Source organism: Gallus gallus, chromosome 31 (assembly GCF_016699485.2).
Source record: "Gallus gallus isolate bGalGal1 chromosome 31, bGalGal1.mat.broiler.GRCg7b, whole genome shotgun sequence".
NCBI lineage: Eukaryota > Metazoa > Chordata > Aves > Galliformes > Phasianidae > Gallus > Gallus gallus.
In genome coordinates this window covers 2108062-2135684 of record NC_052562.1, presented here as the reverse complement: position 1 = coordinate 2135684, position 27623 = coordinate 2108062, and the positions used below count along the sequence as shown (strand labels likewise).

General features: G+C 53.8%; 4 protein-coding genes and 2 long non-coding RNA genes across 12 annotated transcripts in view; 3 read left to right on the top strand and 3 right to left on the bottom strand.

The window, feature by feature from the left end:
* Positions 1–8388, bottom strand: part of LOC124417468 — a 29327-nt gene extending 20939 nt beyond the window's left edge. Inside the window, exons 1-2 of the long non-coding RNA XR_006932274.1 lie at positions 7843–8388; positions 6755–6861 (exon numbers count right to left, since the gene is read on the bottom strand). This is a non-coding gene — a long non-coding RNA (uncharacterized LOC124417468). The remainder of the gene's footprint in view (positions 1–6754; positions 6862–7842) is intronic.
* LOC121107918 lies at positions 178–2926 on the bottom strand. Its single transcript, XR_005842313.1, has 2 exons — positions 1707–2926; positions 178–1051 (listed from the first exon to the last, which is right to left on the bottom strand). It is a non-coding gene; the product is annotated as an uncharacterized LOC121107918 (long non-coding RNA).
* A 962-nt stretch (positions 8389–9350) lies between the features above and the next one.
* On the top strand, positions 9351–13399 carry LOC121112263 (V-set and transmembrane domain-containing protein 1-like). 2 transcript variants are annotated; one of them, XM_046904888.1, is made up of 6 exons: positions 9351–9438; positions 10934–10969; positions 11087–11365; positions 11860–11994; positions 12150–12187; positions 12751–13399. In XM_046904888.1, the coding sequence occupies exons 1-6, from the start codon at positions 9408–9410 to the stop codon at positions 12886–12888; spliced, it is 657 nt and encodes a 218-aa protein (XP_046760844.1). In that variant the 5' UTR covers positions 9351–9407; the 3' UTR covers positions 12889–13399. The 2 variants fall into 2 exon arrangements, with proteins under 2 accessions (XP_046760844.1, XP_046760843.1); XM_046904887.1 differs by having other exon boundaries at positions 11851–11994.
* Positions 13400–15147: 1748 nt separating this feature from the next.
* On the bottom strand, positions 15148–18237 carry CHIR-B4 (immunoglobulin-like receptor CHIR-B4). Of its 3 annotated transcripts, NM_001146137.2 has the most exons (7): positions 18043–18106; positions 17934–17969; positions 17538–17816; positions 17145–17456; positions 16884–17024; positions 16737–16774; positions 15950–16296 (listed from the first exon to the last, which is right to left on the bottom strand). In NM_001146137.2, exons 1-7 carry the CDS (start codon positions 18071–18073, stop codon positions 16159–16161), a joined length of 975 nt encoding a protein of 324 aa, NP_001139609.1. In that variant the 5' UTR covers positions 18074–18106; the 3' UTR covers positions 15950–16158. The 3 variants fall into 3 exon arrangements, with proteins under 3 accessions (XP_040509902.1, XP_040509901.1, NP_001139609.1); XM_040653967.2 differs by having other exon boundaries at positions 15149–16296; positions 17934–18206; XM_040653968.2 differs by lacking the exon at positions 16884–17024 and having other exon boundaries at positions 15148–16296; positions 17934–18237.
* Positions 18238–20852: 2615 nt separating this feature from the next.
* Positions 20853–23331, top strand: LOC107050390 (natural cytotoxicity triggering receptor 1-like). Of its 4 annotated transcripts, none has more exons than XM_040654363.2 (6): positions 20853–20916; positions 20990–21025; positions 21143–21421; positions 21502–21813; positions 21936–22070; positions 23132–23331. In XM_040654363.2, the coding sequence occupies exons 1-6, from the start codon at positions 20886–20888 to the stop codon at positions 23209–23211; spliced, it is 873 nt and encodes a 290-aa protein (XP_040510297.1). In that variant the 5' UTR covers positions 20853–20885; the 3' UTR covers positions 23212–23331. The 4 variants fall into 4 exon arrangements, with proteins under 4 accessions (XP_040510297.1, XP_040510298.1, XP_046760829.1 ...); XM_040654364.2 differs by having other exon boundaries at positions 22857–23331; XM_046904873.1 differs by having other exon boundaries at positions 21909–22070.
* Positions 23309–25824, top strand: LOC100857964 (platelet glycoprotein VI-like). The gene is made up of 6 exons (XM_040654001.1): positions 23309–23366; positions 23812–23844; positions 23962–24237; positions 24318–24632; positions 24755–24895; positions 25000–25824. Exons 1-6 carry the CDS (start codon positions 23309–23311, stop codon positions 25203–25205), a joined length of 1029 nt encoding a protein of 342 aa, XP_040509935.1. The 3' UTR covers positions 25206–25824.
* Positions 25825–27623: the final 1799 nt, after the last annotated feature.

Genomic DNA, 27623 nt, shown 5'->3' with positions numbered 1-27623 from the left:
TGTGTGGGGCTGGGGGCAGGAAGGCCAAGGCCCAGCTGGAACTGGACGTGGTGAGGGGTGCAAAGAAGAACGAGGAAGGCTTCGACAGGGCTGTCAACCTGAAAAGGAAAGCCCAGGATGGCAAACTCGAGGAAGGCGGCCTGAATGAATCCACGCATCTTCACAGAAGTAATGGTGGAAACTTCTAAAGGGGTTTTTATTGCCAGAATCAGCCCAAACTTATATAGAAATACAGGGTGCACACGGCATCCTATAATTGGTTAGCACACAGAAATCACGCGTCTTGCTCGCTAGCTATTTGTACAGCATTAATCATCACAGGGCTTTTTTCACTGTTCTTCACATTCCTCTGTCTTGATCTCTTCCCAGGCTGGCTACCCCCTTATCTTAACTGAAGCCTTAGGTCTTCTTCCTGCTTTGACAGCTTCAAGGTCTCATAGCCTGGGCTGTGCACATAGCACTCGAGCTCACAAATTCTTGCTCCCTGAGCCACTCTCCTACAATTTCCCCTTTTTCTTTTGGCACAAGCCAGGTAGTAGGAATCACATCTTGAACCATTTCTTTGCGAGCATTACAGTAAGCAAGGCACGCTTATCAGCACACCAATCACTGTCTATAAGAACGCACTAGATTTGTGCTACACACTTCTACAAAGCGTTCCTCGTCAGTAAGCTAAGACCACACAGCACACCAGTTTTACCTACAGTTTCAGTATCCCGATGAGTAAAAATACCACAGCCCCCGCACTGGATCAATAACTGTACCCGACCCCACAATTAGTGCACTTCTGATTCTTGTAACCGCTAATTGCTCCTGGCAGTTCCCAGTGGCCAAGAGGCCTTCCCGATGAGATGTTTTCTGCCATCTGCTGAGGGAATACCGGTAGCAGCCTGGCAGTCGCGGCACTATGGATGATGTCTGTACACCACGCGGCTATTGCTCGCCGGAGTCGCTGTTGTAGTCGTCGGGTTGAGATGGGTTGTTGATGTTCGGGGCTGGCTTGGTCCATTTACTGGGAACCCATAATGGGCCAGATCCTGGGGAGACACAACTATAACCTCTACTGTTAAACAGTAGCGGAGCAGGACCCTCCCCCATGGCAGTGGTAGGGTTCCTATATTGAACCTTCTCTGAGGGAGTAGACTGCATACGAATCTGACTATGATGTATAATTACGGGAGCTAATTCTGCATTTCCTACTAAGCTAAGGAAGTGAAGGGTAAAAAGGACTCGTGATAATCTCACGACTGGATCAATCTCTTCCTCCTGCTTCTGTTTCGTTAGGTATTCTTTAACAGTTCTATGAGCTCTTTCTATCATTGCTTGACCCGTGGGACTATGAGGGATTCCAGTGATATGCTTTACCCCCCACATCTGCAAGAACCTGTGAACCCAACCTCCCGTGTACGCTGGACCATTATCCGTTTTTATCTCCTGAGGCACACCCATGACTGCAAAGCAAGCTGTCAAATGCCTCACCACATGTGCTGCCTTTTCACCAGCCTGTGCCGTAGCCCACAGCATTCTAGAAAAGGTATCAATGGATACATGTACATTCTTTAACCTCCCAAATTCTGGTACATGAGTGACATCCATCTGCCAAATCTCACAGGCTTGTAAACCCTTTGGATTAACTCCTCGACCTAGGCTAGACCCGTGCTGTGAACCCTGAGAGCATGCCCGCACAATGCCCTTTGCTTCTGTACCCGTCAGGCCGAACTGGCGCCTCAGTGCCTTAGCCGACTGATGGAACATGTTATGGCTGCTTCTTGTGGCCTGAAAGGAATCCTGCGGGGCATGTAGTAGTGGACTGACCAGTGCATCAGCACAAGCGTTGCCCTCTCCTAGACCCTGGGTCCCTAGGTGACTCCTGATATGCAGGATGCTACAAGGCACACAGCGATCATCTCTTGCCCGCTTAACCTGCAAGAAGAGTTGAGCTAGTCTTGGGTTCTGGGGGAGCTTAATCAAAGCTTGCTCTATATGTAGCACTACTCCTACCACGTATAAGGCATCTGATACCAAATTTACACACTGATCTTGCCACCTGGAGAGGGCCCATGCCACTGCTCACACCAGACCTTGGTGCGACAGGCACAGTGAAAATGACCTTTCTGCCCTCAGCGGAAACATATCCCCGGTTTCTGCCCTCCATCCTTCCCACTTATTCTCATCACAGCTGCTGCAAGCAGCCTCGCAGTGGGTTGGATGGCTTGTGCCACGGCATTTGCCATAACTTGCCCACTACGCTGTTGCTCTGCCCTACTAGCAAGATCCAACATTTCTCCAATCCCAGCATCTTCTGGGAGTGTAGCCAGCAGTCGCTGCATAGAGGGATTAGCATTCTCAAAGGCAAGCAGCTGAAACATGCTCTGTTTAGCTTCCTCAGACATCTCTGCTTGACTGGCAAGAGCCTTCCACAGCCTGTCCAAAAATGGTGGATTTGGCTCGGTTGCTCCTTGCTGAGTGGCAGCGAACGATGGCCAAGGTTGCATGTCAGGCACAGCATTAAAGGCCATCTTAGTCAACTGAGCTGCCAAGTAATGCAGTTGCAAAGGATATGTTAACTGTGCTGCCATATTCCCATATGCTCCCAAACCTGTTATCATGTCAGGATTAATCCCATACAAGACATCCCCCTGGTTACGCGGACGCCCAGCCTCCACCCGCGCTAAGTGTTCCCACTCCCATTGCCAAATAATAACTTGAGAAGGAGTTAACAACAGCCTAGCCAGATTAGCACAGTCCATTGGGGAATTAACATCAACAGTAAATAGCCAATCAAGCATCATTCGCGCCACATCAGACTTTACCCCATTCTCTCCTACAGTCTTTTTCGCTTGCTGCAAAACTTTCCACTCGTGTTGCTCATATTGCGGTCCTTGGGGACTCTGCATGAGTGGACAGGCAAGTGCACCTACTGTTTGCCACTCACCTTCCAGAATGGCATCCCAAATTATGCCAGTCCATCTTCGTTCCGTTACTGGAGCCCCTTCTGCCACAGTATAATGAGACAGAGGAGCAGAGGATGGCTTTGGAAAACAGAAGTCCACAGCCGGGATTTGCTGAACCAGTTGTTGCACCAATTGGGATGGTTTTATAGGGACTAAGTTCAGCGCGTGGTCCTGTCGACCCTCTAGCTTCTGTCTGGCTTTGTCGCTTTGTCTCCCTAATTGAGTTACTGTCGGTTGTCCTGGCGTTGCCATAGAAACTTGATGACGTTCAGGGGGGAATAAGTCTGCGTCCGAGTCAGACTCCTCGTCTCCACTAACCGGCAGAGGGACTTGCTGCAGATCAATGGGGGAAGGAGGATTGAAGGTTGGCAGATCAGCAGTGGGAGGAGGCTCGGAGGTTGGCAGGGGCGGATACAGCGTCGGCCGGCTCGCCATGCCCCCTTGCTCTCTGTCGCGATGTACTTCCGCATCTTAATGCCAGTCGCCGCAGCCGGCTGAGAAGGAGCTTCCTCCTCTGGAGGTGCTGATGCAGCGTGGTCTGCGGAGGCCCCTGCTCCCACCCCTCAACAATTTCGCTATGGATGAACACTGCCTTGAACCCGCCAGGCCCCTCACCACCACTGGTCCTCTAAAGAGATTGAAAAGATGAGAGCAGCTCTTGGGGAAATTAGAGGACCCTGTCTTCGCAGGAGCGGCTATAATTTGGGTAGGAGAGGCAGCCACTTACGCCTCCGCTCTCATAGTCTTAAGAGTATTAATCACGATTTGCGACTACAGCGCCTAGGGCTGTAGTCTCCTTCGCCTTGCCCTGAATGGATGTGTCCCACATGCAGTCCCCAGTTTCGTGCCATTCTTCCACTATGAAAATGAGCTGAGGAGTTTTCAAGAACCCCTGTTCTCGGGCCCACATTACTAGCTTAGCTAGGTCTTTGTCCTTCACTGTCTCCCCTCGCTTAGTGAGGATACTAAGAAGCAGTGTCTGTGCAGCTGCAAATTCCACATCCATGCAAGCAGCAAGTGGCGGAGGAGGAAGCCGCGCAATCTTCCTACCCGGGTTGCCATCCTTTTTGGCATACGGCACTCACCTCTCCGCGGGTCTGAGTCGTTGTCCTCTCGACACACGACGCTCTGAGCTACCGTCCTCTTGGCAAACAGCACTTACCCACAGCAACCTTCCCTGCTCACATTGCCTCCACATCAAACCGCTGTGACAACTCTCGAGCGTCCCGCTGCCTCCACGTCGAACCACGGTGGCAACTTGTGCGGCTTTCCCGGGTCCCTGTTCGGGCGCCACTTCAAGGAAGGTTGCCCGAAACAAACCACATGTCTTCATAGAAGTAATGGTGGAGCTTCGATTTATTGCCCAAATCAGCTCATACTTATACAGAAATACAGGGTGCACACGGAGATAGTCAGCTCATGATTGGTTAGCATACAGAAATCACGCATCTTGCTCGCATAGCTATTGGTCCAGCATTAATCATCACGTGGCTTTTCACACTGTTCCTCGCATTCCATTGCCTTAGTCTCTCCCCAGGCTAGCTTCCCCCTTATCTTAACTGCAGCCTCAGCTTTTCTTTTTGCTTTGACAGCTTCAAGCTCTCATAGCCTGGGTAGTGCACGTAGCACTCGTACTCACAATGTCCTTGCTCTTTGAGCCATTCTCCTGTAACTGGAGATGGTGGAGAACAGTATGGCTGTGAGGAGGGACATCTCTTGTAAGTGTGTGGGGGTGGTCAGTGATGGTGTGTTTGGGGATGTGGGGGGACTTTGATTTGGGGTAACATTGGTTCGATATTGAGAGTAAATATGTGTGCCTTTTGGGGGTCCTATTACATTGTATCGATTGCCCACACTGTCAGGGGGATGTTTATGGCTGGGTTTTCCCCAGTTGGTGCAAGGAATTTGATTTGGGCCCTGGGGGATCTCCACAATGCAGATTTGTGCTTCCCCCTGGTCAGGATTTTGGGGCATCACACAAGGTTAGAGTAAGCCATCTGATTTGGGGGATCCTGGGTTCCTCATGGGCAGGGATTTGGGTTCCAGGTGGAGTATGATGTTCCCAGGAACAGGCTGGGATCAGGGGTCCCTGACCTAAAGACTCATCTGGAACCGCTCAGCCTCAGGAATCTGTGGGTAGGCACTGGAGTCAAAACAGAAGGGGAGCATTGTGGGGTTATGGGGGATGAAGGGGGTGTGAAACTTGTTGGACTTGTGAGAATAAACAGGGGATGCAAGAGGAAACAGGTAACACTTGGGTGTATTTACAGTGGATCAGTAAAGGATGGACACAGACGCACAAGATGACTGGGACTAGATAATTTATAGGGTCTGGAAGGGGAGGCAGGGGATACATGGGGGGATTTATATGAGATGGGATGGGGGCAGGGAACATCTGAGGGAATTGATAGGCAATGTATAGTGGACCCACCTGGTGGATTCTACAGAAGAATGGAAGGAGAGGAAGAGAAAGACTGGGGAGATGTGTAGGAGATGTACAGGAGATCAAAGCCATTAAATCCCTTCCCCACCCAGACTCTCATCTCTCCGTATCCAGAGGCTGCGGGCATCGATGACAAAGAAGACGCCGAGGGCAAAGATGAGGACAGCAGCGCAGCCCCTCACCACTGCCACCACCAGGTTCCCACGGGACACCAACTCAGCACCTGTGGGGTACAGGTACTTGGGTGTGTTCATCCCCAGCATCACCTCCATGGAAGGAGAACTCTGTCGTGTCCTGCTTCTTTTCACTGTACTTGGCGTATGACCAACGTCCTTCCCGGTACAGCCAGACCCAGGCAGCCGGCCAGGGCAGGTGGCAGCGCAGGGTGACATTGTCCCCCATGGACACCCCCTGGCTGGGGTGCAGCAACAGGGAGGGTTGGGGCACTAGGACAAGAGACAGCATTCAGACTTGTCCCTGCGCACTGTCATGGGCCCACCTGCTCTCCCCCTGACCACGCTCCTCTCCCTCTGCCCCCATTCTCCCACTTTCCCCATACTCACGTTTGTGTGCCCTGCTCGCTGCCACCAGCCACCAACCTGCAAGGGACACGGTCCTGGTCCCACACAGGGCCACCAACCCCCGTGGCACCACGTTCCCATTGTCACTCACCCAGGATGAGGGACACCACCACTGATGCCATGAGGCAGGAGCAGCTTGGGGACAGTGAGATTGCAGTGAGGAAAAGGAGTGTCTGGAGATTCTCTTCCCCATGCCGTGGCACCATGGGGCCCAGGATGGGATGACACACGTGGAGTGGTACATACAACCGTTCCTGCAGTGTCCCACACAGGCTGACAGCTGTCAGCTGTCACACACTGGCCCAAAAAGGCTGCCTGTGCGTGCCCTTGCTGGGTGTCCTCATGAGATCCCAACTGCAGCACACATGGCTGCATTGAGGTGTCCCACATGGGATGTTACATGTGGTCCCCAACATGCTCACCCTGCACATTCCCCACTGTCCCCACCGCACTTTCCCACTGGGGGCTGCATCAGGAATCCCTGGGGACACCTCACATCTGGAAGGGCAGACAGACAACCAACTTCAGGTGGGGGAAAATCACAGCAATCATCTCCAAGGATACTTATCTGTTTTTAAACCATATGTACCACGTCTACCTCTCACTGAACTCCTAAATCTCAAGGAACAGCTCTGGATGTCTCCATGCCTTTTCCAGACCTCACGACCCCAAAACTACCCCTGGATTCACATCTGGAAGTGGCCCCAAATCCCAGAAGTACCCCAGGTGTAGGGGCTGGAGAAGCAGCAGCCACCAGGACAAGGAGGACAACTCACAGGTGAGAGGAGGGAGAGTGGTTCACCCACTTCCATGGATGCTCTTTGCCTTCCCATGAGAGGCCAACCCAATGCTGGGAGGTGCCTTTCTGTCTGGTTTTGAAGCTCTGCAAAAGAGGCGACAGAAAAGATCACGGGCTGCTGGGACATTCCCAGGAAGCCACAGTGTGCAGAACCTTTCCTTCAGCCAATAATACATCTGTTATGTGTTGCCTGCACTCCTTTGGTGCTTGAAATGTACAGTCAGCTAGCAGAACCCACAGTCCTTAGGGCAGAAATCTGTTGGCTTTGGTGAGAAATGCCCGAGGAAGTCCCAGCCGACCCTCAGGACTGATGTCTGTCTTTGGGAAGAGATGTGGGCATCATTTGGTGCCCACATTTTTGCTGTGCTGGATGTACATGTGGTCATTTTCAGTGGGACACATCAGGTGGGTTTGAATTTAAATAAACCTATGGACTAAGCTGTGACTGAAATCACTCCATCTCTGGGCTTTAGATCTAAAACTGTCTTTCTATCCCAACCTCTACTCAGACAATCTGCTGTTTCCTGCAGATTTGTTTCTAGAAGTCCGTTTTCTCAGCCAACATTACTTCCCCTTTTCTATTTTAAGCTTCCTCCTCCTTCCTGTGCACCACACAAAACACAACGTGTGCCTCAAACCCTCCTTCCCTCTCTTCCCTCCTCTTTCCCATGCACCAAAACTGAAATATTTTCAGAAAACGATTCCCAAATCACACATGTCAACTCAAGAGTCCCCCCAAATCCATTTCCCCACCCATTTTGGTCTACCAGGAGGATGATGAGGATGGGTGGAAGAGTCAGGAGTACGAAAGGACGGCAGTGCTGAAGAGAGGAAGGCAGAAATTAATTAATATTCTCTTAATTTCCATTCACTCTCATGCAATAAATGGGAATGAAGGAGGGAATCCACAGAAGTGACAGTGAGTCGGGTTTGTCAGGGAGGAGGAGAGAAAACAGGAGTCAGTGAGAGGGACAGGAATCAGATTGATCACCGCACTGATTCCAAGGTTTGTTTTGAGGAGTGAAAGGGTAGGCCCACATCTCCGGAGGAAGGGGTGAGACTCACCTGGAGGTGGCAGTCCTGAATCAGCAAAGAGCAACGATGGCCGCCATGAAGATGATGAAGCTCTCTTCTGTTTGCCCTTCCCAGCATCCCTTCCTTCTGTCGTCTCCACTGCAGCACTCAGCTCAGTGCCATCAGCAAAGTGCTGAGGGGGCACTCCATCCCATCATCTGTGTCAGTGAGAGGTGGTGAAGAGCAGCGCTCCCAGGAGGGACCTCTGGGGGTCACCACTCATCACCACCTCCACCTGGACATGGAGCTGTTGGCCACAGCCCTCTGGCTGCGACTTTCCAACCTATTCCTTCTCTGCAGAACAGCCCAATGCCCCCATTTTGAGATGAGGGAGTGGTGTGCAACCTTGTCAAGGACATTGTGGAAGCCCAGGTAGATGACATCAGTTGCCTTTGGATGACATGAATTACCCTCAGATGTTCGTCTCTAACCCCAGCATTCTTCCTTGCGCTACATAAGTTCCTGATAACCAGTTGAGAATCCCAAATCCAACCAGTCCACCCCAAAACCCAGTCACCATTCATGAAGGACCACAAATATTTCCTAACCACCCCAAACTCCCACCACCTCTTCTGTGGGACCACAAGATCTTGACCAATCCAACCCAAATATCCAATAAAACCTGAGAGGTGAGTGACCATGCATACACACAATCTCACATGGGTAAGACGTGTATGTGCACAACCATACATGTGCACAAACGCGTGTGTTCTGTCTGCACGTGCACTTCAAGATTGCAAAGTGTGCTGTGTGCACAATGCCACACGTGTTCTACATGCCTGTAACACTGTACGTCTTCTTTACAAGTTCATCTCCATTAAATGTGTGTGTGCTGCCACGTGTTCACAATAAATGTACACACACGTGTGCTACACTCTGAGCACCGAGGCATGGGGTGTCTATGTGTTGTGCTGTGCGTGTACAGCAATACATGCAATCAGTATTTCCCATGGATGTCCTCAGCAGGTACTACCTGTGTTAGAGTTGCACGTGTGCCCTCATTAAACACGCCTTTAGCATGTGCCCCTGCTGGGACCACGTGTGTTCCTCAATGTACATCTTAGTCCTTAGGTTGGGCCCGAGTCTGTGTCGGTGTCACTGTGTCCACAAAGTTCCGTGTTGCTGTCCCCCATGGGGATGGTGGAGGAAAGAGCAGTGGGGACAGAGTGTGGTACCCAAAGTGTGTGGAGACAGCAGGCTGGATGTGTAGGGGACTGCATGTGACATCCCGTGTGGGACAGCCCATTGGAGCCATGTGTACTGTGCGTGGCATCCCATGGGGGACAGAGTGACAGGCCGCGTGCTGAAAGTGCTTTGTGGACCGTGTGTGAGCTGACAGGTGACAGCCTGAGTGGGGCAGTGTAAAAAAGATGTGGATACGGATATTTGCGTGCCATCTCATCCTGGGCCCCACAGTGCCAACCCCTTGGGGACCGCAATTGTCACATGGGGAGGTGACATCATGGAACTCTATCCCAAAATGAGAACTGACTGCAGCTCTCCGGCCACTTCCTTTCCCCGCTGCAGTCTCGCTGTCCCCACGCTGCTCCTGCCTCATGGCACGAAGGGAGGTGGCCCTCATCCTCGGTGAGTGACAAAGGGAACGTGGTGCCGCGAGGGTTGGTGGCCCTATGTGGGACTTGGACCGTGTCCCTTGGAGGCTGGTATCTGGTGGCAGCGAGGAAGGCACAGCAATGTGAGTATGGGGAGAATGGGGAAGAATGGGGACAGAGGGAGGGGAGCAAGGGCAGGGGCCCAGCAGAGGGGCTGTGGAGGGTGTGCAGGGACAAGGCTGACTGCTGCCCCCGTCCTACTGCCCCGACCGTCCCTGTCACTGCACCCCAGCCAGGGGGTGTCCCTGGGGGACAATGTCACCCTGCGCTGCCACCTGCCCCGGTTGCACTTACAAGTTGAGCTCTGCCAGAACGGACATATGAGATCCAAGAAAGACGCGGAGATGCTTCAGGACACAGTTGAGTTTTCCTTGGTTAGCCTAGAGAAGGATTACGCAGAGAAGTATCGGTGCCAGTACCGGGTTTTGGAGCCACCAGGGACATCAGGGAAGAGTGACCCCGTGGAGCTGGTGGTGATAAGTGAGGGCACTGCGGAAAATGGGGGTCTCTGTGCTGTCCCCCCAGCTGCCTGACCGCATGTTTGCTCACTGGGAGTGTGCAAGACCGCATGTGCACAAAGACGTGTGTGTTCTGTCCACACAAGCTCTTCAAGTGTGCACAGTGCACTGTGTGCTCAACATCACCTGTGCAATACACACATGTACCACTGCATGTGGTGGTGTGAATTACATCAGTGTGTGTTATCCCGTGCACAATAAATGTACGTATGTAGAATAATACAACAATATAACTGCAGAATCTTTAGAGTTAGAAGCAACTCTTAAAGATCATCAAACCTACTCCCTGCAATGCATAGGGACACCAACAGCTCCATCCGGTGCTCAGTGCCCCATCCATCCTGACTTTGAATGTCTCCATGGACGGGGCACCACCACCTCTCGGCGACACCTGTGCCAGTGACTCACAGCCATTAGTTTAAAACACATTCCCAGTCGATTACATCTAAATCTCTGCTTCTTCGGCTACAATTTCCCACTGCAGCCCCTGCAAAGGAATCACTCCACGTCTTTCTTGCAGTCCCTTTAGATACCGACAGGATGTTTGGCATTGCATGGGGGACACCGTGCTAAGCCACTCACTGGCAGCCGTTCTGGGACAGAATGTGAGACCCAATGGGTGACGGCCTGTATGGGGTGTGGGGTCCCCCAATGGTTTCTGTGTGTGTCTTTCCAAAACTGCCACTCCAGAGAGGATCCCAAAGGGCTACCACCCCCTTGGGAACCAGAGTTTCCACATCAGGATGTGACATCACAGCATCCTAGCCACAAAGGGGAACTGACAACAGCTCTCTAGACACTCCCTGTCCACACTGCAGTCTCGCTGTCCCCAAGCTGCTCCTGCCTCATGGCACCAATGGCCGTGGCCTTCATCCTTGGTGAGTGACAATGGGGATGTGGTGCCACAGGCGTGGGTGTCCCTGTGTGGGAACAGGACCGTGTCCCTTGCAGGTTGGTGGCTGGTGGCAGCGAGCAGGGCACAGCAATGTGAGTATGGGGACAGGGGGAGAATGGGGATGGAAAGAGGGGAGCGTGGTCAGGGGGAGAGCAGAGGGGCTGAGGATGGTGTGCAGGGACAAGGCTGACTGCTGTCCCCTGTCCTAGTGCCCCAACCCTTCCTGTCGCTGCACCCCAGCCAGGCGGTGTCCCTGGCGAACAATGTCACCCTGCGCTGCCACCTGCCCCGCATGGATGCCTGGGTCCAGCTCTGGCACAATGGAACTCTGAGATTTAAGAAGGAAAAAGACAAGGAGCAGGATGCAGCTGAGTTCTCCTTTGCTGTCACAAACCTGGAGGACGCCGGGACATATCAGTGTCGGTACCAGGTGTCAGAGCCACTGAGGACATCCAAAAAGAGTGACCCCGTGGAGCTGGTGCTGACAGGTGAGGGCACTGTGGACACCAGCTGGCCCTGAGCTTTTCCCACACGGCCAAGTCCCATCTCTTCCCCTCCCTGCACACAGACTGCAGCTTCCTTCAGCTCAGCATTTCCCTGAGCCCAGGCAACATGTGGGAATGGGGACAGATGTCACCACCCAGTGCTGCAATGGGAGTTGTGGTGCCACATTCCTCCTGCACAGAGATGAATGCTCAGCTCGTATTCTGTGCCAGGATCCCACTGGTGGGGCACAGCCACCTTCACCCACTGATGGGGGACTCTGGCATTGCCAGCACCAGCACATAATCCCACAACCCCACGGACCACACATTTGTGTCCTCACCCGATGTAGACAGCGTGATGATGCAGGTGACGCCCATACCTACAACCCCAGTTAGGTCGGAGACCCCATTTGTATAGCCCCAGTGTCAGCCATGGGTGGAAGTGTCACGGCATCCCTGCCCTGTGATGGGGACACCCAAACCCTCAGAGCCCACAGGTGCCAAGAGGCGGTCCTATGGGAACCTGGTGGTGGTGGTGGTGAAGGTCTGTTCTGCTCTCTTGGCCATCAGATCGGGCCTCTACTTTTTCTTCAATGGCCGCAGCCTCTGGAAACGGAGAAATGAGAGCGCAGGTGAGGAAGGGCTTCAATGGTTTCCATTCCCTACAGATCCCCCCAGGCATCCCCTATGTTTTCTTTGACCCCCTACTGATCCTTTATAAATCCACGAGTTGTCCCCCAAGGCCCACACATAACTCCCACCCTTCCCCCTCTTCTTTTTCATGCAGGTGTCACCCCTGAGATGCCCGAGTCAGTGCAATTCCAGGTAAGTGTCGGGGTCAGTGGACCCCAAATCCCAGTTCACTTCTTAAGACCCACACCTCACATCTCCATGGAAACCCAAACCTTCCCCATGGGGACTCCAAATGACCCCCAACCTCATATGGCTTACCCTCACATTTATGAGCACCACCCGTATCCAGCCCTTGGGAAACACAAACCTGCACTGTGGAGAACCCCAGCCCACAGATACCCCTAAATACCCAGACCTAAAGATGCCCTCCCAGCCTTAACTCCCTCTAGACCCTATAGGCACCGATTACTTGACTAGAGGGGCACTAAATGCACCCACAGGGAAACCCAATGCCCATGGGGACACCAAAATTGAGCCTCTGTGTTCCACCAGTCCCTAAACACCCCGAGACCCTAAGGGCACCCCAATACCACGGCTGGACCCCCAAACATCCCACATGCGGACCCCAAATCTAAGCCCAATCACAAATGCAGACTCCTCCTCATGGCCACACCCCCCACATACCTACACCACAGACCCACCCTCAGCTCACTCATCTTGGGGACCCCTTCCTCTATCTCCTCCTCTATCTCCAGGGGCCCTCCAGGGACAGCGAGGATCTGACCTACACCGAGATGCCAGCTGCCATCCCGTGCTCCCAGCCTTCCACTTCCCCCACTGCCCCCCAGTCCCCTGTCATCTACACCACAGTGAGCACTGATTTACCGCGCTGATGGGCCTCCCCAAGTGTCTCATTTCTGGGGTGTGTGGAAGGGGACAGACCTCAAATTCCCTGCTTGGGACTCCCTGATGTCCTCTTCTAACCACAAACCAGATAACCTCCCCAAATCTAACAATCCCAAATTCTCACTGGTGCATCCCAAATGCTTTCCAGACACACCAAATCCCTAAATGCTCATCTCTTACCCCAAAGTCCTTCTTTATCCCCGCAAAACACTTAGCACACCTAGAAACCTCCAAATGCTCTCCCATCCACTCCCAAACACCACCACCATTCCTCTGAGACCCCCTCATCTGTCCCTATCTACCCCTCCTCTTGAGATCCCCAGACACGTCCCTTTGCTCCCCTTCCATCTCCTACAGATGCCCTATAGATCCCCTATAAATTCCCCAATATTTCCTGCCTCCTATTCTGTTCCAGTTTTATCATTGGTCTTTGGGTGCTGAGCAATTCCTTTGTGCATCACTTGCTTTGGAAAAATATATTCATATATCTCATCATCATTACTGTTATGCCTCTCTTCGTTTTCGGTCTCAGTAAATAGATATTATCTGAACCTACAAATTCTTCCTCTTTCTCTCCATTTCTCACCCCAAACCCACTGGGAGGGGTCAGTGAATGAAAGCTGCGTGGTGCTGAGCTGCTGTTATGTGACAGCACCGCAGTCCCTGTGCTCCCTCCCTCCCACCCTCCATCCACAGGACGTGACACTCACGGGGCGGTGCTGTCAGATCCCCTCCGTGTGGGAAGGTGCAGAGGTGACCTCTCAGCTCTACCCCAGGAAGGCTCCATGCTGGGACAGGTCCGAGCAGGGCCAAGCCATGGCTGCCTGGGAAATGCCAGTGCTGGGCTGCTCCCCTGTTCCTGAGGAGCTGAAAAGGGGCACTGTGTGCCCTTCCCCACCGGGAATGCCTTGGGCTCAGAACCGCACAGTGTGCGCTGTGTTGGGAGCAGCGCTGCTGACAGCCCAGAAGGAGAGGCTGTCATTCAGCACACTGCTGATGGAAGGCAGAAATCCTGGCAGGGGCCATTGGCAGCCCTGCAGAGCCAATTCACTGCTGAACGGAATAGCAGTCAGCGAGGGTGTGTGGTGCTGCCAGACCCATCAGATCAGGAAATGATTCTGCGGTCTGAATGAGAAGGACAGGAACAAGGGATGGACCTTGCCTTGCTCTCAGAATGTGAGGCAGCAGTCTGATTGAATCTACTGACACACAGAGGCTGTGTGTGGAACCCATATACCCCATGAAGGAGTCAGCCTTCTTGTCTGTTGTTTCCAGCCTGCCTGCATTGCTCACTGGTGGGTTTGCCCTCCTGGGCTTTGCACCCCTCACCACGTCCAGTTCCAGCTGGGCCTTGGCCTTCCTGCCCCCAGCCCCACACAGACCAGCACCCACACCACCTCCTGCCAGGCTCCCTGGCCCTGCTGACACTGCCTGTGCATCTGCTTCTTGCTCTCCACTTTGACCAGCAGGTCCCGCTTCAGCCATGCCGCTCTCTTGCCTTCCTTTACGGACTGCCTGCACTGGGGATGGAGAGCTCTTGTGCCCTGAACAAAGCGGCCTTACACATCTGACAGCTCTGCTCCTCTCCCTGTCCTTGAGGACAGATTCCCAGCTGTGTGGGCTGCTTTCCATCACTCTGTTGCTCATCCGTCCATCCATGTGTCTATCAATCTGTCCGTCCATCTGTACGTCCATCCATCCATCCATCCATCCATCCATCCATGCATCCATCCATCCATCCATCCATCGTCCTGCTGGATCTCCTGCTCCTGGGGCTGCAGCTCCTGATCCACTACAGACACAGCAAATTCAAGCCACCTTCTGCCTGTTCATCTCTCTATCTTGTTACCTTTTGGCCCTACTATCCGCACAAACACCTTAACTCTCTTTCCTACTGTCTATCTGTCCATCCACTCCGAAAACCTCCACTCACCCCCAGAATCCCCAACCAGACCCTAAAAAACTCCAACTGACCCCCAGAATCTCTGTTCTGACCCCAAAACTTCCATTTACCCAACGATCTTCACCCATTCCCAAAACCGCCATCTCACACCAAACTCTACATCCTACTCCACCATCTCCATCCAGCCGCCCCAAATCCTTCATCCAGTCTTAACATCCACACCCCACACCACCCTCCACACACAGCCCTCCAGAACCTCCAAGACCTTCAGCCCCCAAAATCATCACCCACCCCAAAAAACCTCCATTCAGTCCCCACATCCACCATCCAGCCCCATCAATGTCACCCATCCCACAAAATCTCTCTATACTCTGTAACCTGTATCCAACCCCTAAATCTCGATGCATCTCTGATCTCTACAGCCAGACCCAGCCTCTACATCCAGCCTCCAGCCTCCATTCAACCACAAAATCCATCATTCAAACCCCAAAACCCCATCTACACCAAAACCACAATCCACTCCACAAAGCCTCAAACCAACCCCACATTTCTATCCAGCCACAAACCTCTATTAGACTGCAGACCCTTCATGCAGCTGCCAGATCTCCCTGTGGCCCCACAGGTCTCCATCCAGCCCACCCACAATCCTCCATCTGGACTCCATAATCTCCATCGAGCTCACAAACTCTCCAGCATTTCCCCTTCCGCCACCAAAAGGGGGAAGTCAGCTCTCCTGCCCTTCCCCTCACTGCCGCTCCCACACACAGCCCTCCCACACACAAACTTCCTCTTCTCCCCCACTTTCTGGAAAACCCCACAACCCCTCTGTCCTGTTCCCAACAGTCACCCAAAGGCATTTTCCCTCCTCACCACAAATCCTGCCCCAAAACCACTGTGGGATGGGGGCTGGTTTGGCTTGTGCTGATGGAGATGCGCTGTGGGGAGCACTCGGAAAGGACACGCGTGTGCTGTGGGGACAGATGTGGTGCAGGCAGAGGGCACGTGTTGATGGCATGCATGTGCTGTGGAGGCACACATGTAGTGCAGACCCCGGGAGCACACGCTAAGGACACACATGAGCAGCAGTGTGTACAGCTGGTGGTGCACACATACGGCATCGCACAGACACACACAGAAGCACAGAGTTCAGCGTGTCCCACACGTCTGTTTGTACACCTGTTGTGCACATGGGATGGTGCACACCCGTTTAATACACATCCACGTGTTCACACGCACAGGTACATGGCTGTAATTCACACGTGATGGTGAGCATACCGAGCACACTGGCACTGTGCACCCTTGAAGTCCATGTGTGCACACAACACACCCGTGTTTGCGTACACATCTGGGGGCATCAGCGGGGTCCCCGCGTGCCCACCTCGGCGTAGATAATGGGGGGTTCAAAAGTGGTAGAAGAGCCGGGGGGGTGGGTGCTGGGGGTCACAGCTTGCAGCTGGGCGTAGGTCAGACCCTCGCTGTCACCGGGGGACACCTGGGGACACAGGGACAGCAGTGTGACCATGGGATCCCAACATCCCAACTGAGGGGAGGACGACACTGTGTAATGTGTGGGGGGCTGTCCAGGAGAAGGGGGTTGGGATTGTGGGGTGGTGTAGATTTTGGGAAGCTGTGGCTGTGACATTGGGGTTCCCTGTGGGTGGAGTTTGGGGGTCCCACTATCATTTGAGGGTGCCCATTGAGTCTGGGTACATTTAAGGCTTGGAGCATGCCAGGGGGCTGCAGTTTGGGGTGTGGGACATCCCCATGGTGGAGATTTGGAGGTCCCCATGGGCTGGATTTGAGGGTGCACACAACGTCATGGGAAGCCATAAAAGGGGTTCACTATGGGCAGGGTTTAGGCTTCCCTGTTGAGCTCTGGGGGAGGGGCAATGGGGCACGTTGGGGGTCGGGTCTCCTGACCCAAACACTGACCTGGAACTGCACGGCCTCAGGGCTTCTGGAGGTGGCACCTGAGTCAGAGGGAGAGGAGAATGATGGGATTATGGAGGACGCAAACAACACCAGTGGGGATCTATAGGGGATCTATGGGGGATCAAAGCCATTTAACCCCTTCCCCACCAGAACTCTCATCTCTCTGCATTCGTCTTCTCTGGGCAACAAGGAGGAAAGAGACAGTGAGGACGATGATGATGACAATGGCAGCAGCACAGCCCCCCGCCACTGCTGCCACCAGGTTCCTGCTGGGTCCCCCATTGACACCTGAGGGTTCAAAGTACTTTAGGTGTCCCTGTACACAGCCCCAACCTCAATGGATGAGGGATGCAGTGACACTGTCACCTACTGGTGAGAGGGGGTGCCCTGAAGGGAGCTCAGACATACCTGGGGGTGCAGGTCTAGGAATCACTTCCAGGGTCACATTATCCCCAAGGGGTGAGGACAGAAGGTAGGAGCCCCCTACGTGGTAGGAGCACCTATATGTGCCCGAGTCAGCTGGGGTCACCCCAAAGAGGATGAAGGTGGCAGTGCCCCCACCATCGGGTTCCTGGTGCTGGATAGGGGCTGAGTGCCCGTCCTTGTGCAGGAAGATGGTGCCCCCGTATTGCTGGTTCCAGCACTGGATGGTGATGTTGGTCTCCATCTCCACATATTCTCTGGGTCCCAGGGAAATGCCAGGTGGGGGATACCTGTGATCTGAGCACAAGGAGGTAACAGAGATGGAACACAGTCCTGTGGGATCAGCCCAGGGCCATCTGCTTTCCCCAGTGCCCTCACCTGTCACCAACAGCTCCACGGGGTCACTCTTCTCCGATGTCCCTACAGGCTCCAACCCCTGGTACTGGCACTGATATCTCACTGCATCTTCCTGCTTAATTCCAGCCAAGGAGAACTCAGCCACGTCATGCTCCTGGTCCATTTCCTTGCTGGATCTCAACTTTTCTTCCTGGTACAGTTCGACCCTGGCAGCTGGCTGGGGTAGGTGGCAGCACAGGGTGACAGTGTCCCCCAGGGACACCCCCTGGCTGGGGTGCAGTGACAGGGAGGGTCGGGGCACTAGGACAGGGGACAGCAGTCAGCCTTGTCCCTGCACACCCTCCTCAGCCCCTCTGCTGGCCCCCTGACCACGCTCCCCTCCCTCCGTCCCCATTCTCTCCCTGTCCCCATACTCACGTTGCTGTGCCCTGCTCGCTGCCACCAGCCACCAACCTGCAAGGGACACGGTCCTGGTCCCACACTGGGCCACCAACCCCCGTGGCACCACGTCCCCATGGTCACTCACCCAGGATGAGGGCCACCGCCATTGGTGCCATGAGGCAGGAGCAGCTTGGGGACAGTGAGACAGCTGCAGAGAAAGGAAGTGGCCAAGAGCAGCTTTGCGTTTCCAAGGGAGAAGTGCCATGATGTCACCTCCTCAGTGTTGCAATTGCGGTCCCCAAGGGGTGGTGTGTTTGGGGATTGGCCATGGGCTGCCATGCATAGAGGTGTGACTGCAGTCCCTGTTGGGGTGCCCTACACAGACTGTCAAATCTTAGCTGCCTGCAAAGCGTTGCCAGAGCGTGGCAGTGAATGGTGTTCTCCAAGGGGTCATGGTTTAGTAATGTTATTACTGGTAGTCCACATTATAACATCATGGACAGCACGGGTAATTAAAGCGTTAATACTTCAGTTCCGTGGATTGACAACCTTCCAGATACCTGCTTCTCAAAAGAGAAGAAGAACTGCATATCCCTGAGGACCTCACGGTCAGAGAAGGAAGATACGGCACTGAAGTCACAGGATCGGGCTCTGTCAGCTCTCTCTCTCTCTCTGGTAGCCACGCAGAGGGCTGGGTGTGCTTCCAAGCCGTTTCGGAAACCTTCTCTCTCTTGTTTTATTTGATTTATTACCCTCAATTTCAATTAGATTGTATTATATTCAGTTATCTTGCATTCCGATATCATGGCCTGTAAAGTAAGCTTTCCTCCTTAGAACATTGCCGCTGTTCCATTCTCTTTCCCTCTCTGAGCCCAGGTCCTGTTCCCCTACTCCTTTCCCTATTCCCTTCTCTTTTTTTTGCGAGCTACTGGGCCCACGGGCCTATTGGGCATAGATTGATCTGGATTGATCTAAATAGCTCCATGACATAGGGATTAGCCATAATCTGGGGGAGAAGAGAAAGTCTGTGCGTGGGAGGGCTGTGTGTGGGAGCAGCAGTGAGAGAAAGGGCAGGAGAGCTGACTTCCCCCTTTTGGTGATAAAAGAGGAAATGCTGGAGAGTTTGTGAGATCGATGGAGATTATGGAGTCCAGATGAAGGATTTTGTGGGGCTGGATGGAGAATTTTTGGGGCCACAGGGAGATCTGGGAGCTGCATGAAAGATCTGCAGTCTCGATGGAGGTTTGGGGCTGGATAGAAATGTTGGGTTGGTTGGAGGCTTTGTGTCTGAATGGAGCCTTGTGGGCCTGGATGCAGAGATTGTGCCTGCCTGTAGAGATCAGAGTTGCATGGAGATTTAGGGGCTGGATGGAGGTTTCAGGGGGTAAGGAGATTTTTGGGTATGGGTGACATTTATGGGGCTGGATGGTGGATGTGGGGACTGAATGGAGTTTTTTTGGGTGGATGGACGGATGGATGGATGGATGAGCAGATGAGTAACAGTGATGGAAAGCAGCCCACACAGCTGGGAATCTGTCCTCAAGGACAGGGAGAGGAGCAGAGCTGTCAGATGTGTAAGGCCGCTTTGCTCAGGGCACAAGAGCTCTCCATCCCCAGTGCAGGCAGTCCGGAAAGGAAGGCAAGAGAGCAGCATGGCTGAAGCGGGACCTGCTGGTCAGAGTGGAGAGCAAGAAGCAGATGCACAGGCAGTGTCAGCAGGGCCAGGGAGCCTGGCATGAGGGTGTGGCTGATGCTGGTCTGTGTGGGGCTGGGGGCAGGATGGCCAAGGCCCAGCTGGAACTGGACGTGGTGAGGGGTGCAAAGAAGAACGAGGAAGGCTTCAACAGGGCTGTCAACCTGAAAAGGAAAGCCCAGGAGGGCAAACCCATCAGTGAGCAATGCAGGCAGGCTGGAAACAACAGACAAGGAGAAGGCTGACTCCTTCATGGGGTATATGGGTTCTGCACACAGCCTCTGCGTGTCAGTAGATTCAATCAGACTCAAAAATGCTGTCTCACATTCTGAGAGCAAGGCAAGGTCCATCCCTTGTTCCTGTCCTTCTAATTCAGACCGCAGAATGATTTCCTGATCTGATGGACCTGGCAGCACCACACACCCTCGCTGACTGCTATTCCGTTCAGCAGTGAATTGGCTCTGCAGGGCTGCCAATGGCCCCTGCCAGGATTTCTGCCTTCCATCAGCAGTGTGTTGAATGACAGCCTCTCCTTCTGGGCTGTCAGCAGCGCTGCTCCCAACACAGCGCACACTGTGCGGTTCTGAGCCCAAGGCATTCCCGGTGGGGAAGGGCACACAGTGCCCCTTTTCAGCTCCTCAGGAACAGGGGAGCAGCCCAGCACTGGCATTTCACAGGCAGCCATGGCTTGGCCCTGCTCGGACCTGTCCCAGCATGGAGCCTTCCTGGGGGAGAGCTGAGAGGTTACCTCCAGACATTTCCGGACCTGTCACGGGCACAGCTTTATCTACATAACTCTGTGACACCAGAGAAGCTGCATTTCTTGATGTCTCCTTTTGGCCAGGTGGTGACTTCAGTCATTGCATGAGCGCTCTCATCCCCCCTTCTGCACCACCACTGCAAATCCTCAAAATGGACCATGACTGCTTTCCTCCCTGCATCTCTCTCTCTTACGTTCCTTCTCTGCTTCTCTCCAATTTCTCTCCTTTCTTTTCCTCTCTCTTCCTCATTTTCCTCCCAGTCATCTTTTACTCTTCTCCTGCGGCAGCCATGATCCATGACAGCCCAGGGATGAGAGCGTGTGGAGCACCTCAACAGGCGCAGTGTGCAGAGTGCATCTCTCCACTTGTTGCACCCCAGAGGGGCCCCACAGTGCAACCACCCCTATGTGCTAAAATGTCCACATCAGGAGGTGACATCATATCATCCTGAAAAAGAAAGGGGAACTGACAGCAGCTCTCTGGCCACTTCCTTTCCCCTCTGCAGTCCCACTGTTACCAAGCTGCTCCTGCCTTATGGCATCAATGGTGGTGGACCTCATTCTCGGTGAGTGACCATGGGGACGTGGTGCCACGGGGGTTGGTGGCCCAGTGTGGGACCAGGACCGTGTCCCTTGCAGGTTGGTGGCTGGTGGCAGCGAGCAGGGCACAGAACCGTGAGTATGGGGACAGGGGGAGAATAAGGACAGAGGGAGGGATGCGAGTGGAGGAGGAGAGCAGAGGGGCCCAGGAAGGTGTGCAGGGACAAGGCTGACTGCTGTCCCCCGTCCTAGTGCCCCGACCCTCCCTGTCACTGCACCCCAGCCAGGGGGTGTCCCTGGGGGACAATGTCACCCTGCGCTGCCACCTGCCCCGGCTGGCTGCCTGGGTCTTGCTGCACCAGGAAGGAGGTTGGTTTTACAACAAGGAGAAGACGAAGGAGCAGGACGCGGCCGAGTTCTCCTTTGTTGGCACAAAGCGGGAACATGCAGGTCGTTATCTGTGTCTGTGCCGGGTGTCTTGGTCAGTAGGGGCATTAGAGAAGAGTGACCCTGTGGAGCTGGTGCTGACAGGTGAGGACACTGGGGACAGCAAATGGCTCTGGCTGCTCCCCACAGGACCGTGTCCCACTGCTGTCCCCTCCCTCATGCAGATCTCAGATATCCCCCATCCAGCATTTCCCTTCACCCTGAGCAACATGTGGGAACAGGGACCAGTGTCACCATCCGCTGCTGGAACAAGGACTATGGGGCCACCTTCCTCCTGCACAAGGATGGGAGCTCAGACCCTCTCAAGCACCAGGACTCCAGTGGTGGTGGTGCTGCAAACTTTACTTTCCTTGCGGTGACCCCAGCTGACAGTGGAACCTACAGGTGCTCCTATCGCCTCAGGGGTTACCCATTTGTGTCCTCACCCCTTGGGGACAGCGTGATGCTGGAGGTGACACCCACCCCTGCACCCCCAGGTGGGTCTGAGCCCCCCATTTGCATGCCTCCCCTGTCATGGATGGGTGGCTGTGTGTCTGCATCCAGTCTGCATGGGGGTTGTGGCTGGCTATAGGGACACCCAAACTCCCGGACCCCACAGGTGCCGAGGAGCAGTCCCGTGCCAATCTGGTGATGGCACTGGTGAGGGGCTTTGTGGCTGCATTCGTCTTTGGCCTCGGAGTCTTCTTTGTCATCGATGCCCGCAGCCTCTGGATACGGAGAGATGACAACTGTGGTGAGCAAGTTTAAATGTCTACCATCCACTACTGATTCCTTCAGTGTCCCCCGCCTGCCCTTCTATCCCATATAGAGCCTCCCAGGTGTCCCTTGCCTTCCCTTTCATCCCCTGTCAATTCCCGATTGTGCTCCTGGAGTGTGAATCAAGGTCACCCCATAACCCACTTTCTGACTCAGGAGCCCCCTCATAATGCACGAGGCTGTGAAGTTCCTGATTATTGTGTGGGTCACAAACCCTGTCTCCCAACTTTCCCTGTGGGGCCTCACAAAAACTCACCAGGGAAACCCAAACCCTGCTCAGAATTACCCCTCGGCACCAACAGCCCCATATGACTCACCATACCTTTATATGCCTCCCAAATCCAGCCCATGGGGAACCCAAAATCTGCATCGGGGGGAATCCCTAGACACAAAATCTCAGTCTCCAGACCCATCGGAGCCCTCCAGGCCCTAAGCACACCACAGACCCCAATAATGCACCCACAAACCCACTAGAAGGTACCCCAAAAAACGCTCATATGGAACCCCAATCTATGACCCACAGGGATGACAAATCTAATCCGCTTTGGTCCCACAATCCCTTAACACTCCAGACCCTGTGGGAACCCCCAAACCACAGCAGGACCCCCAACCATCCCCCCCTTGGGATCCCCAAATAGAAGGACCGCACAGCTCCAGACCCTCCCTCTTGAACACCACTCCCAAATACCAACACCCTCGGTCTCCCTCCAAATCATGTGGGAGACCCCCATGGTGGCACCCCGCTGTTCCCCTGTGTCTCCAGGTGCCCCCCCAGTGACAGTGAGCGTCTGACCTAAACTGAGATTCGTGCAGTGACCCCCGCTGATACCCCCACACCTGCAGTACTTCATTTTTAAGGTGCTCTGGAAGGGACACACCCCAAATTCCCCACTTGGAGCTCCATGTTGCTGTAATCCCATCCTTACACCCCTAAATCCCCAGAAATCAAACATCCCCAAATCCTCACCTGTGCAGCTCATCTCATTCCCAGGCCCACCAAATTCCTGAATTCTCCTTTCTTCCTCATTTTCTTCCCAGTACTCTGTTACACTTCTTCTGCAGCAGCCATAACCTCAGTTTTCCAGAAGGTAGCAGAGAAGGCAATAACACCAGTGTAAAATTATCCTTTATCCCTGTCGCTCATTCATTGTTACTAGGACATCCCCTAATTTTGTTGCAGCGCATTTGATTGGCTGATGGTGGACAGTTCAATAAATGGTCTTCTGTTGTTCCTCTGAGTCACTGTCTGACACTGTTGCCCTGGAGAGCCCAGGCAAGCACGGACTGCCCTACTGGGGCACTGGGCAGAGAGTGTGGCGTGTTTTGGGGGACAGCATGCCAGGGGATGCACTCACAGCCCTCTGGGGACAGTGTGTGACACCCCAGGGTTGAGAGCGTGTGGGGCGCCTCAACAGTCACAGTGTGCAGAGTGCATCTCTCCAGTTGTCCCACCCCAGAGGGACCCCACAGTGCAACCACCCCTATGGGCTAATATTGTCACATCAGGATGTGACATCACATCATCCTGTCCCAAAAGGGGAACTGACAGCAGCTGTCCGGACACTCTCTGTCCCCACTGCAGTCTCGCTGTCCCCAAGCTGCTCCTGCCTCATGGCACCAATGGCGGTGGCCCTCATCCTTGGTGAGTGACAATGGGGACGTGGTGCCACAGGGGTTGGTGGCCCTGTGTGGGACCAGGACCGTGTCCCTTGCAGGTTGGTGGCTGGTGACAACGAGCAGGGCACAGCAATGTGAGTATGGGGACAGGGGGAGAATGGGAACAGAGGGAGGGGAGCGTGGTCAGGGGGCCAGCAGAGGGGCCCCGGAAGGTATGCAAGGACAAGGCTGACTGCTGTTCCCTGTCCTAGTGCCCCGACCCTCCCTGTCGCTGCACCCCAGCCAGAGGGTGTCCCTGGGGGACAATGTCACCCTGCGGTGCCACCTGCCCCGGCTGGCTAGCAGGATCCAGCTCTGCCAGGATCAGCGTCTGACTTCCTGCATGGACAAGTATGAGATGCAGGATGTAGCTGACTTCTACATTACCACAAAGCGGGAACATGCAGGGACGTATCGGTGCCAGTATCAGGTGCAGAAGCCATTGCAGACGTCAGAGAAGAGTGACCCAATGGAGCTGGTGGTGACAGGTGAGGACACTGGAGACAGCGGTTGCTGTATGCTGTGTCCACATGGCTGTGTCCTATCACTGTCCCATCCATGAACACAGATCTGAGCTTCCCCCCACCCGGCATTTCCCTGAGCCCTGGGGGACACGTGGGGACGGGGACCAACATCACCATCCGTTGCTGGAACAAGGATTATGGGGCCACTTTCCTCCTGCACAAGGACGGGTGCTCAGCTGCCTTCCAGCGCCAGCACCCCGATGAAGGGGGTATGGCCACCTTCACCCTCTTTCAGGTGACCCCAACTGATAATGGCACCTATAGGTGCTCCTACCTCATCAAAGGCTACTTCCCCTTACTGTCCTCACCCCTTGGGGACAACGTCACTCTGGAGGTGACACCCACATCTGCACACCCAGGTAGGTGTCAGCTTCCATTTGCATGTCCTCAGTGACATCCATGTGTGGCAGTGTCTCTGCATCCCATCGCTGTGGGGATGATGTTTGGGGATGGGGACTTCCATATCACCCGGACCCCACAGGTGCTGCCGTGGAGTCCCACAGGAACCTGGTGGTGGCAGTGGCAGGGGGCTGTGCTGTCGCCTTTGTGTTCATCCCCCTCCTCATCATCTTCTTCCTCCTCACTACCCGCAGATGCCAGAGGTTGAGAGATAAGCGCCATGGTGGGGAATGGGTTAAATGGCTTCCAACATCTATAGGTCCTCCATGCGTCCTTCAGGTCCCCCCTAACACCCATTCCTCTCCTCTCTCCTTTTTTTTGTTGCAGGTGCACCCCCCAGAAGGCCCGAGGATGTGCAGCTCCAAGGTCAGTGTCTGGGTCAGGCAATCCCAAATCCCAATCTGCCCTTCAGGCCCCAAACCCAGCTCGGGAACCCCAGTCCTTGCCCACTGGGAGCACATAGGACTCTCAGCCCCATGTGGCTTAACCCAACTTCATGTGCATCCCCAAATCCAGCCGATGGAAACATCTAATTTGCACCAGGGGGGCTCCCCAAGCCCCACATTTAAGTTCCCAGACACCCTGGTGCCCACCAAGCCCTGAACAGCGCCCAGACCCCACGGGCATCTTCAAACTGAGTAATGGGACCTCAACACTGCCCACGGTCTCCAGTGTCTGACCCCCAGGGACCCCAAATCTCAGCCCCAAACCCACCCTCATGGACACTCCCCCTGCATACTTACAACATGGGTGTTCCCCCCAAGCAAACTGGGGACTCCCATAGTGACACTCCCCTGTCCCTCTCTGTCCCCAGGCGCCACGCAGTGACAGCGACTGTCTGACCTATGTTGAGCTGCAAGCGGAGCCCCCCACAACTTGGTCCCCTGCTCCTCCTGCTGACCCCCAACCCCCCAATATCTATGCTGATGTGCGCACCGGGGGACCCCACTGATGTCCCCCATATGAGTGGACATGCACGTGGATGTAGTGTGCACAGATGCACTTCAACCGTGCACACTGCTGGTGTGCTGTGTGTGCTTACAACCACGTGTGCAATACATGCATGTACCACTGCATGTGTTCATGTGAATTACATGTGTGTACACCATCATGTCCTCAATTAGTTTACACATGTGTGCTTTGTGCTCTGTGCCTCTGTATGTGTTTGTGTGTCTCTTACGCGTACACTGACACATGTACACAATAGCGCACACGTGTGTCCTTACCATGTGCCCCGTGTCTGCACCACATCTGTCCCCACAGCAAACTCTAAGGACACACATGTGCTCCCCATGGCACATCTTCATCACTCGAACCCAAACCAACAGCAATCCCACAACATTTCTGGTACAGGACTCCCACTTCTAGAGAGATCCCCTTCCTCCCCCCCCCCTCCCCCACAAATCAACTCTTGTGGGAGAATTCCTATTCTGAAGGGTTTATTCTTCTTTTTGAAGGCGGATTCCCATTTCTGGAAGGTTTCACCCTTCCTCTTCCTCAGGAGGGTTTTATTCCACCTTTTCAGGACAATTCACAGTTCTAGACTATTTTTCCTGACCTTTGGGCAGGATTTACCATTTCAGAAGATTTTGCCATCATTCCCAGCAGAATTATTTCTTGTGGATGCGTTTATTTGATCTTTTAAGGAAAATTCTCTTTCCTGGAAGGTTACATCCTCCTTTTGAGGTAGGCTTCTTGCTTCTGGGTAGTTTGATACAGTTCTTATAGCGTAAAGTTCCCATTCTAGAGTGTGTGGGGTTGGAGAAAACATTTAGGGATCAAATGTAGTTTTGTTTTTATTTTTAGTGCTGGATGAAGGCCTGGGTGCTGAGTGGAGGTCATGGGGTGAATGGAGGTTTGGGGGCCAGAGGAAGTTTTGGAGGATGACCTGGGATTTTGAGGCTGTATGTAGAACACTGGAGGTGCATGCAGATTTTAGATGAAGATGGAGATCTTGGGTGTTGGTGGAGGGTTTTGTGGTGGATAATGATTTGTAGGGTGGATGACAATGAATGGGGAAGGGAAGGGAAGGGAAGGGAAGGGAAGGGAAGGGAAGGGAAGGGAAGGGAAGGGAAGGGAAGGGAAGGGAAGGGAAGGGAAGGGAAGGGAAGGGAAGGGAAGGGAAGGGAAGGGAAGGGAAGGAAAAAGCTTTGCTCTCTTTTCACAGTCAGGAAGACTCCCAGACTACAGTAACCTTGGTCCTCACCCTCAGTAAGCCCAATGCCAACACCACCAGCTGAGGAGATTCTGCACACACATTCGGTGTCAGTTTCTCCAGTGAGATTCTTTCCAGCTTGATGGCAATGGGCTCTTTTTTGTGGTCATCCCCAGGGGCTCCCCATCCTCATTTTGATATTCTTTTTTGGTGAAAGGGTGAAACTGAGGGACAGCCTTATCATCACATCTAGATTTTGTATCTCCCATTTCCTGCCATGGGCAGTAGCAGGTCACTTCTTAGCAACACACACCTACCTGTTCCCTCGCATGTCTGCCACAGTCGGACACCACATCCTCCTCCTCCAGGTCAGCAACAGTTATCTGTAACTGATGCTGTCTCACAAAGGCCTCATGCAGATGGTTCTGCAAACTGTGCTGTGCTATCCGTGCATGCAAGCACACCTTTGGCTCAACTTCCAGTTCAGCTTGTGTCATGGTTTTGTAACTTTGCTATTGGTATTCCACATCATAACATCATGGACAAAAGAGAAGAACTACATATCCCAGAGGACCTCACGGTTACAGAAGGAAGACACATCACGGAAGATACGTCATCTGGTTGCGCGCGGTCTTCTTCACTTTCGCTTGCTGCCGGGAGAGGAGTGGGTGTGCTTTCCAAGCCGGGCGCCTTCGTCAAGTAAGTCTTTCTTTTTCGGAAACTCTCCCACTCTCTCTCTCTCTCCCTCTCTATTGCTCTTTCGCTCTCTCTCATTACATTTGATTTATTATCCTTA

Coding starts and splice junctions, on each gene's coding strand:
- LOC121112263 (XM_046904887.1), top strand. CDS start 9,408: ATGGCACGAAGGGAGGTGGCCCTCATCCTCG. Junction 10,970..11,086: donor AGCGAGCAGGGCACAGCAAT/GTGAGTATGGGG, acceptor CCCCTGTCCTAG/TGCCCCAACCCTTCCTGTCG. Junction 11,995..12,149: donor ACGGAGAAATGAGAGCGCAG/GTGAGGAAGGGC, acceptor TTTTTCATGCAG/GTGTCACCCCTGAGATGCCC.
- CHIR-B4 (XM_040653967.2), bottom strand. CDS start 18,162: ATGGCACTTCTCCCTTGGAAACGCAAAGCTGCTCTTGGCCACTTCCTT. Junction 17,457..17,537: donor CGTGGAGCTGTTGGTGACAG/GTGAGGGCACTG, acceptor CCTTGTGCTCAG/ATCACAGGTATCCCCCACCT. Junction 16,775..16,883: donor GCAGAGAGATGAGAGTTCTG/GTGGGGAAGGGG, acceptor CCTCTGACTCAG/GTGCCACCTCCAGAAGCCCT.
- LOC107050390 (XM_046904873.1), top strand. CDS start 20,886: ATGGCATCAATGGTGGTGGACCTCATTCTCG. Junction 20,917..20,989: donor GGTGGTGGACCTCATTCTCG/GTGAGTGACCAT, acceptor TGTCCCTTGCAG/GTTGGTGGCTGGTGGCAGCG. Junction 21,026..21,142: donor AGCGAGCAGGGCACAGAACC/GTGAGTATGGGG, acceptor CCCCCGTCCTAG/TGCCCCGACCCTCCCTGTCA.
- LOC100857964 (XM_040654001.1), top strand. CDS start 23,309: ATGGTCTTCTGTTGTTCCTCTGAGTCACTGTCTGACACTGTTGCCCTG. Junction 23,367..23,811: donor TGTTGCCCTGGAGAGCCCAG/GCAAGCACGGAC, acceptor CCCTTGCAGGTT/GGTGGCTGGTGACAACGAGC. Junction 24,896..24,999: donor GTTGAGAGATAAGCGCCATG/GTGGGGAATGGG, acceptor TTTTTGTTGCAG/GTGCACCCCCCAGAAGGCCC.